General features: G+C 40.1%; 1 protein-coding gene across 1 annotated transcript; it reads left to right on the forward strand.

The window, feature by feature from the left end:
* Positions 1-3: 3 nt before the first annotated feature.
* Positions 4-10138, forward strand: mvk (mevalonate kinase). The gene is made up of 10 exons (XM_069709512.1): positions 4-293; positions 696-843; positions 1295-1439; positions 2922-3077; positions 6172-6275; positions 6440-6485; positions 6628-6718; positions 7078-7197; positions 7411-7564; positions 8664-10138. The coding sequence occupies exons 1-10, from the start codon at positions 216-218 to the stop codon at positions 8813-8815; spliced, it is 1194 nt and encodes a 397-aa protein (XP_069565613.1). The 5' UTR covers positions 4-215; the 3' UTR covers positions 8816-10138.
* The last annotated feature ends 394 nt before the right edge of the window (positions 10139-10532 follow it).

Here is a 10532-nt window from a genome sequence, read left to right on the forward strand (position 1 = left end):
ATTTATTTTTTTTTATCATAAAAATGATTTGTTAAACTGCTGAGTCGTTTTGAAAAATAGCAGAGCTGCGGGGGCGAGCTGTCGGCTACTTGGTGCTGGTTCAGCGGATTAACATTAGCTAAGCCAGGTAATGATAATACTGTTAGTGAAAAGTTGAATTTAAAGCTGTCGAACTAGCCACATCTATTATTTATTTTCTGGAAACGGTTACAGAAATGCAAGTCAAAGACTGCTTCATTTCTGCTCCTGGGAAGGCGATCCTCCACGGAGAGCATGCAGTTGTTCACGGAAAGGTAACTTGGAAAGATGAGCTCACTGATTCTACCGAGTATATTATTTTATTGGTACATCAGTTTTTCAGAAGAAACAACACACATAATTTGCAAGACAGTTTTCCAGATAGAACACACAACTTATTTAGTTTGACTGTTTTTTGTTTTCTTGTCAGTGCACTTTTTTTTTTTTTTAATTCCAATTTGCCTTCCTTCTCGAGCCTGGCACCTGTCATCTTTCCCCCCAGTGGCTCTCTATGACAAGTTGATTTCCACATTGCACTGTAGGGACAACATACTCACTTTTCACAAAGCCATGTTATGCCACGGAGAAAACTGTCTGTAGGCCTATTGAAAAACATACAGGAGCTGCAGTTCAATCCTTTATTGATTTTTGCTTGTTCTGATGTTGCCTCATCACAGGTGGCGCTTGCTGTAAGTTTGAACCTGCGAACATATCTGCGATTGAAAGCCACCACTACTGCCAAAGTTAGCATCAACCTCCCCAATATCGACACCTTACGCTGCTGGGACCTGTCTGAACTGAAGCATCTCATTCCTTATTTCCGTGGTAAGAGAAGATGTAGCACCGAGGACTGTGTCATGCATCTCACTGTCCAACACATAAAGTGACATTTCCTTGTTTAGACAGCCTGTGTTTGTTGGCTTAATTGTATTGGTGAATAAGGAGGGTAAATGAGTGTGGTAGTGCAGGGCGTCCTCTACATGACCTCTGTGTGAATCTAAGGGTGAAAAAGAGGTAAATTGTAAATGTTTTGTTAGAGTAGTAGAAGTAGAAAAATACTAAGAAGTGCACTCCATTACCCTTCACCATCTTGTACCATAAAAAGAGGTGAGTGTAACACTGCTCAGAGTGATTTAGATGGGTTTCTGAAACAGAGTAGACATCTTTTAAAACAATGCTTATTTGAGTTCAATTGCAGCCACAAACTCCCATGCTCCTTGCACCTACAGATTAAAGTGTGAGTTGCTGTGATATGTCTTTTAACTCACATTGATAGGTAAGGGAGACGAGATGCAACGTCTGGATGCTGAACTTGTGAGAACACTGCGTGAATTTGTTGGTGCAACCAATGGAAACTTGGATACTTCCAACATGGCCATCTTAGCCTTCCTTTACATTTACCTCTCGCTCTTTGCATCAGGGTAAGATATTGTTCTTCTCATCATTTGCTCACTTTACTTTCATTTTAGATTGCAACAAAAGTCACATTACAGATGTACAAAAAGCAATCAAGAAACCAGGCACATTAAATAGCATCCAGCAGCAAAGCTGTTGCGCCAGTTGTTTCAGATCTGTAGCTGCAGTCGACCTTTGCCACCTTTGGCAACAAAAGCACTAACAGCCAAGAAATTCTGAGTCAGGTTGAATTTCTCCATTTACAGGCTGAGGAAAGCAACAGTTTCTGCAAATCTGACACTTTCACCACCTGCTGACATTGAGTGTTGCAGCGGTATATAGCTATTTTTTATTTTTATTATTATTTTTTTTTAATAGTAAGAGATATGAGGTAGAAAGTGTTACCTGTCACCTGGAGCATTTTCTGCTGAATAGTAGGAAGGGTGCTCTTTGCTCATGTCCTCATTTGTCCTCTGAACTCCAGGACTGTCCTCCGGTGTGCTTTTAGGAGAGGAGGGTTGAAGGTAGATGGAAGAGTTCTCACCAGATTTTAGAGTCACTTGTCTGATGGTTAAATCCCAGGAAAAATGTTATGTTTAGGAAGGGAAATTTGAAAAACGGGAAGAATTTGTAAGAACTTTAAAAGCTAACATTTGATGTTTTACAGACTGATGGAGAATAGCAATTCTGTTATTACTGTATTTAATGTCATCCGACAGAAGGGTGTTTAATTTTTATTAATTATTTTAAAATGAGCAAATAGGTCATACAAGTGTTAAACTAAAACCTCACACTCAAAGATTACAGCTGTAAAAAAGACAGGTGGAGAGGTGGCACAACTTTAACTGTTCAATTCAATATGAATGTAAAAAATAAAACAAGAAAATCCCTCTTCTTCAAAATGAAGACAATAAACAGCGACAGACTGAAAAGCTGGATGTTTATTTTGGTGGCTCCAGCAGCTTCGAACAGGAATGATGCTCAGGAACATTAGAGTTGCAGGTTGTCGGGAGGTTTAATCTGCACTGACACGGCACATTTGTGTCTGAGAGAGGGGATGGGTTCTGACAGGATGGCCACTAATGAGAGTCTGGTACTGGGCCACTCTACACCCTTTAACAAGTCTGGTGGTGTTTTTCCCTCGAGAGAAGAGCCGGACAATTAGTTTCGGGAATTCTCGTTTTTGGCCAAAAGCTGCTTCCCTGACAGACATTGACAGAACTGTCAAGTAAGACACCGTGCTTTGTAGTGTATGGATTACTACACACGTGTATATGCACTGTTACTGTGGCAGTTAATATAACTAAAAAATAACCATTATTAATGTTAAAAAATGTTAATGCTCACGTGTGTCTCTTCTAATTTTTGTGATGGATTTGCAAATTCCTATTGCCTTTACATTTAATAATTTTATTCTGCTGTTACCTTTTAATAATTGCCATAAGTCATATATACAATATCTAAGTCACTTACATACAGGAGCTCAGTCTTTATGTTTGTTTTCTTAGTGAGCTGCCGAGCTTGATGGTGACTGTGTGGTCAGAGCTGCCGACTGGAGCTGGACTGGGGTCAAGTGCTGCCTACTCTGTGTGTTTAGCTGCAGCTCTGCTCTGTGCAAGCGGAGCCATTCCCTCTCCTCTCAAAGAGTGGGATCACACCGCCAGGTAACGACATCATGTGAAGAGAAGGTCTCCATCATGAGCTGTGCATGCTGTTGACCTCTGTTTTGCATATAGACAGACTGTAGTGACTACGATCCATGAAAATAGACGCAAAGAGTCTGAGAAGGCTCGTAACGGTGGCGCCTTCAAACAAGTCCGTACTGAGGTCCAGGTGTGTTTTATACTGTTTATTAAAGAAACCAAAAAAGGTTGACAAGCAGTTACTGTAATGGAAAGATCAAATCAGGTGACGTGAAGGTCAACAGAAAATATTGGAACCCCACTAACTGTCTTTGTCTCTGTGCACCATACAAGTGAACAGGTAAAAAAATGTGTGAAACCCCAGACAACCATGTACCACTTATCCAAACTGATATGTGTGCAGTGTAAATGACAAACAATTCAGACTAAGCACACTTACTTCTGGCTCTTATGCAGAGTCATTAACCTTGTTGACAATACTCTAAAAAGGGTACCTAACCAAAAATTAATAAACATACTGCTTACAATGTTGTACAGTGTAAGTAGTTTCAAACAATGGGTTTTGATGGGAAGTTAAATGATAAACCTTGACTGACAACATTCTGCTTATACTGTATAGGCATTTTTGTTGCAGTGTTGACCCCAGCCACGCATTTGTTTTCCTATTTAATGAGTCAATCCAAAATAGTAGCCTTACACCTGCAGTGCAGAACTTTTGTCTCCCACTTCTGCCAGTGAGAGTAATTAACAAAAACACTGTCGGCACTCGCTTACACACGTGGACTAAATTGTTGGTACCCTTCCGTTAAAGAAAGAAAAACCCACAATGGTCACTGAAATAACTTGAAACTGACAAAAGTAATAATAAATAAAAATGTGCTAAAAATTAACTAATGAAAATCAGACATTGCCTTTTGAATTGTGGTTCAACAGAATCATTTAAAAAAACAAACTAATGAAAATGGCCTGGACAAAAATGATGGCACCCCTAGAAAAGATTGAAAATAATTTGACCATAGGGACATGCTAAACTAAGGTGTCCTCTAATTAGCATCACAGGTGTCTTCAAACTTGTAATCAGTCAGTCTGCCTATTTAAAGGGTGAAAAGTAGTCACTGTGCTGTTTGGTATCATGGTGTGTACCACACTGAACATGGACCACAGAAAGTGAAGAAGAGAGTTGTCTCAGGAGATTAGAAAGAAAATTATAGACAAGCATGTTAAAGATAAAGGCTATAAGACCATCTCCAAGCAGCTTGATGTTCCTGTGATGACAGTTGCACATATTATTCAGAAGTTTAAGGTCCACAGGACTGTAGCCAACCTCCCTGGATGTGGCCGCAAGAGGAAAATTTATGACAAATTGAAGAGACGGATAATACGAATGGTAACCAAAGAGCCCAGAACAACTTCCAAAGAGATTAGAGGTGAACTCCAAGGTTAAGGTACATCAGTGTCAGATCGCACCATTCCTCGCTGTTTGAGCCAAAGTGGACTTCATGGAAGACGACCGAAGAGGACACCACTGTTGAAAGCAAATCCTAAAAAAAGCGAGACTGGAATTTGCCAAAATACATATTGACAAGCCACAAAGCTTCTGGGAGAATGTCCTTTGGACAGATGAGACAAAACTGGAGCTTTTTGGCAAGTCACATCAGCTCTATGTTCACAGATGCAAAAATGAAGCATACAAAGAAAAGAACACTGTACCTACTGTGAAACATGGAGGAGGCTGGGTTATGCTGCTTTGCTGCATCTGGCACAGGGTGTCTTGAATCTGTGCAGGGTACAATGAAATCTCAAGACTATCAAGGCATTCTGGAGCGAAATGTGCTGCCCAGTGTCAGAAAGCTTGGTTTCAGTCGCAGGTCATGGGTCCTCCAACAGGATAATGACCCAAAACACAGCTAAAAACACCCAAAAATGGCTAAGAGCAAAACATTGGACTATTCTGAAGTGGCCTTCTATGAGCCCTGATCTAAATCCTATTGAACATCTGTGGAAGGAGCTGAAATATGCAGTCTGGAGAAGGCACCCTTCAAACCTGAGACAGTTGGAGCAGTTTGCTCACGAGGAGTGGGCCAAAATACCTGTTAACAGGTGCAGAAGTCTCAGAGTTACAGAAATCGCTTGATTGCAGTGATTGCCTCAAAAGGTTGTGCAACAAAATATTAAGTTAAGGGTACCATCATTTTTGTCCAGGCCATTTTCATTAGTTCATTTTTTTTTTTTTAAATGATTCTGTTGAACCACAATTCAAAAGGCAATGTCTGATTTTCATTAGTTAATTTTCAGTACATTTTTATTTATTATTACTTTTGTCAGTGTCAAATTATTTCAGTGACCATTGTGGGTTTTTCTTTCTTTAACGGAAGAGTACCAACAATTTTGTCCATGTGTGTATGTCACAGGCTCCACTGTAGCCTACTTTTGTCGCTACTGTTGTGGCTACACATTGTGATGAATATCACAAACCTAGCAAAATCAGAATTTGACCCATTCAGTCTGATAACATTTGGAAAGTATGGAAGAGCCAAACAATTAAATTATTTTATGTCTAATAAATTTAGCATAGGCCTAACTGTAAGTTAGCCAGCTTGGCCTGAGGAAGTCTTGAGTGCGTGCTCTCTCTGTTGAGCATGCCCAATGTCTCACCAGACACAAGATTTAAAACTTTGTAAACTGACAGATTTATCTGGTGGTGGTAGGCTTCATCAGCATTGTGTGAGCTTGTTTGGTAAGGACTTGAATGTAATGGACTTTCACCTAAATGTAAAAGTCCTGCACTATAGCTTTAAATAGACAAAAGACTAAGATTACAGCAAAGACTAAGATGACTAAAACTCTGAGATGTATTTGGATGTTACATTTTTTGAAGACCATGTCACCTATTTTTATGTGTGTTGAACTCATTATACATTTGAATGTATTTCCAATATGATATTGTTGTAGTGTATTGTGCTGCAAATCCTTATGTAGAATCAGATTGAGCAATCAAAGAATCCCATTTAGTTGATAGTCTGTTGTTTGTTTAGATGGTGATAGAAGTTATGTGCACTAGACATCAGGTCAGCGAGAGTTTGTTGGGCTTCCTTTCATTTTAAAATGACTGCAGGTGGTGTCAGAAGGACCTCGAGCTCATTAACAGTTGGGCTTTCCAAGGGGAGATGATCATCCATGGTAATCCTTCAGGAGTTGACAACGCTGTAGGAACATGGGGTAGGGCATGAAATTATTCAGTATACGGCTCAGTACATATGGCATTATACCCCCCTCTGTTTACACGCAACACTTCTTAATGGAAACATCAGACTATTGTACCACAACTGTTCATTATGATCAGACAATGACATATTTAATGATTCTGGCTTCCCGTTATGTAGGTGGCATGTTGAGATTCTTGGCTGGGAAGATAATACCACTGAGCAGGTACTGACCCTGATTAACAATTTTTAATCTGATTTCATTAAAGAGTTAATTAATAAAATCATAGTTGTTTTTTTTCTGCATCAGCAGAGCCCCATAATAATACCTCTGTATGAACTTTCTGATCTGTCTGCTTTATTTCCAGGGTGCCGTTATTAAGAATCCTCCTCACTAACACCAAAGTACCACGTAGCACCAAGGTACTTGTTGCCAGGGTGAAGGACAAAATTAACAAGGTACTAAATGGTTTCTTTCTCCCCAGTGTGTTACTTGCTGACACTGTAATTAATACAATAGGCGGTGCTTTTGCATGGTAGATACTCTGGAGCGCCAGAGTGCCTTCATGAAATATTAAAATTAAACTCTTAGCCAGGACCCCTGTGTGCTGTTGCCTTGGTGACACCAGCAGGTGTGCAGATGTCTACCTCAGATGAAGACGGGCCTGGATGGTGTTGTGGCAGTGTTGTGATGAGGCTGGAGCACAACCTGCCATTTTACAAAACTGCTCAGATTTTCAGAACAATACACATTTGTTGTGTGTTCAAGTGATGTTGGAGGTATTGATTTCCTTTGTTTTCGTTTTCTCCTCCTGTAGTTTCCCTCCATCATGACCCCTGTGCTTGACTCGGTGGATGCCATTTCCTGCACTTGTGAGAAAGTCCTCTCAGAGATGACCTGTGAGCCCATCACAGGAGAGCACTACAATATTCTAGAGGTACAAATTATTGATGATGCATTTTAAATGTGTCATTGAGGTGTTAGAGGTAAATTGGAGGTAAAATTTAATTTTAATACTTAAAATACAAACTATATTCTTTTTATAAAATGTAGAATGTCCTAAACCAAGGAGCTCATGTTCACATACACATGATAAATTTTCTGCCAGTAGCAATAGCTATTAATTACAGCTGTGTCATATAATTTATAGGAGCTTATTGACATCAACCAGCACCATTTGAATGTGATGGGAGTGGGGCATCCTGCCCTGGACATACTGTGCCGGGTCACATTGGCCAGAGGGCTCCACAGCAAGCTAACAGGCGCAGGAGGAGGAGGCTGCGGCATCACGCTTCTGAGACCAGGTGACACACTTTTTTGGGGGGGATTGTCACAACAGTGTTCATGTTTGTATAAAAGAGTATGTTTTTTTTTTTCTCCAGAGGATTATATTTGATCTGCTGTTGTAATTACCTTTCCAGTTTAAATGATGCATATAATTAAAATGACCCCCCACCCCCATTTTGTTGAGGCTATTCTGTATCCTTCATTTGAGTCGTCTTATTATGAATTCAATTTGATGAGGGAAGTTTGATGAGCCAAACTGTCAGACTCCTGCTGACAGCAAAAGTTCTGTTTTCCTCAAACGCTGCCTCACTCTTTAGTCTCCGAAGCAATGATTTGAGTGACAGGAAATGATGAGAGGTTTGCACAAGAAAAGGCCTTTGGTGTGTGGGTACTACCATGCAATTGGTTATAAAGCAACTTTGTACCATCCTCCCTTTTTATAAAGCAAACAAGCAAAGAAGCTATACGTTCAGTCTTTTTTTTAATGCCTGCAGCCTGTAGCATACTCAAATGTAAATCCTCCAAATAGATTTCCAAATGCTCTTTATTTGTTTTCCTAGCAAATGTTTGCAGCTGTTTTCCAGTAGATTGTCTTATCTGTCTACTCTAATGCTGTCTTCATAGTAAAACTGTTTGAGTTAAGGAAGCAAGGTATTATATCTTTGTGTTTAAAAGCTGCTGTTGTATCTGAAGATTAAAATGTTTAACTGGACGTCTGGTTAGTGTCAGTAGTATTACCATGCTGCTGCGTCCTTCCTGTTGAGTTGGTGCTGGGCCTTTCTCGGCCTTGGACCATTTCCGTTGCAACAGTAGTGAAGTACCAGACGTTTGGTACAATCACCCACACCACACCAAGTCCTTAATTTTCTATATCTATGAGATTATTTAGCTGAGAAGTGACAAAGTTTTGTGTGGCTCTAGTGTTGTCGTTGCTGTTAGTGAAAAAACCCCTGAAAGTTCACACTGAAGGCACCACTGTAGCACATGTAGTTACTAAATTTGGATACTAATTTGCATTCAACAACAGCTGTTCTGTTAGACACTAAAAATGTTTTTGTTTATAGTGCATCCTGACCTTTTCTGACATGACTTCATTATGACTTGTTTATTTTGTAGAAACGGACTCCTTGATTGTCCAGAGTACAGTGCAGGACTTGGGAGACTGCGGCTTTGACTGCTGGGAAACAAGTATTGGTGGGCCTGGTGTCCAGCAGCACTCTCCCCTGTCTGTAAAGGAGGAAATTCTGGCAATTTTAAACCGTTACTGAAACCCGGCTGTGGCTCAGCAAGAGGACAGATGCGCTGTTCGCCTTTTTGCTCTTACCTCAAGACTTGAGGTATCTTGAAATAATAAAGTGGACTGAATGGACCAAGGAATTCTTCACACTGAGCGGAGCGGGACGGATATTCCTGGAGTGTAAATCATAGATTTTCCTGAAATAAAAAAACAGCTAATCTAAACTTTTAAAACTAACAAAAATCAACTGTTTCTTGCATCTCATTGAACTTCAATGTACTGTTGAGTACAACCTTTGCACTGGGCTCTTTGTCCACTAGATGACATCAGAGTTGCACAAATGCTTTAAATGAAAACAGATTTACAGTAAGAGGCTCTGACAGAATTGATTGATGTGTAAGTGAAGCACTGGCAGGATTAAGTTATATTTTCCTCCAAATATTTAAAGCAGCAGGATGAGCTAATATTAACGCATCATGATTGCTTGTCATTGTGTACTTCCTACAGCAGTATTGTTGGAAAACTGCAAGACAGAAAGCAATCATCCTGGGCAATATATTTTACAGGATATGATAGTTTTAAAAAAAGAGATCCAGAGAGAAATTGACATGTAATGTCACTTCCATGAATTATCAAGACAGATGCATACCCCTTCAAATTGCAGCTCTTTAATTTTTATCTACATGGAACATAAATGCTGAAATGTAAAATTATGCAGGAAACCAAATATTTTTCTGTGTTTTTAGATCAATTATTTCTCTAAGAGAATCTAAAATATCTTGCATAGTTTGATAAAATATCATTCTTGTTTCAGTATTATGCAGTTAAAGACTGTTGTTTTGCTAATAGAAGATGGGGAAAGGGACAGCGGGAGTGTGTGGCCTCTCTGGAGCCTTCGGATTAGCGCCGCTATAATGTGAATCAACAACAACCAGTGTCCTTCTGAGTCACACATTTGTGCTGACAGACACATGCACATGCACATGCGCGCACACACACACGCACACGCACACACACACACACACACACACACACACACACACACACACACACACACACACACACACACACACACACACACACACACACACACACACACACACACACACCAGCTTTCCCAAATTCTTCTCCACCTAATCGCTCATCCTCCTAAGCATTACAAAATATTCGGCAAATGCCGCAGATACAGAAGACGGATTTGTTTAGAATATCCCTGATTTGGTGAAAAGGTCATTGTGGGATTCAGTTGAGTTTGAATATCCATTTCATTTTATTTTTTTAAAATGTCATGAAGATTGAGTAGTGCAAATCTGGCAGTGTACGTGAATAAACGACATTTGTCACCCTCCCTCCTTTTCTGCCTGGCGCCCCCTCTGTCCTCTTGAATTGTGTCATCTTTATGTCAGGGCAGCCCCCCGTCAGCGTGCTGCACAGTTGCCCCTAACCCCTGCTGGAATTTAATTACCACTGCGCTTTTCAATTGAAATGGCATTGACAAGGGGGGACAAGAGGGAAACAACAGAGCCAGTTTTATTTGAAGCCCCTCTCTTTCTTCCTTGTCTCGTTCTCTCTCACTCTTTTTGCCCCTGCAAGGCACAGATGGTATTTTTTTTTTTATATATCAATGTCAGTGCCTGCTTCTTTCTGCTCTGATGAATAGAATCTAAGCAGGGCCTGAGATTATTTCAGATAACAGAGGGAGTGAGGAAAGGGGGTCAAGGATAGAGGGAGAATGTGAGAATTAGAGA

Source organism: Brachyistius frenatus, unplaced genomic scaffold, assembly GCF_029030835.1.
Source record: "Brachyistius frenatus isolate BFR_SWC_R1_liver_20210118 unplaced genomic scaffold, ASM2903083v1 Contig_83, whole genome shotgun sequence".
Taxonomy (NCBI): Eukaryota; Metazoa; Chordata; class Actinopteri; family Embiotocidae; genus Brachyistius; species Brachyistius frenatus.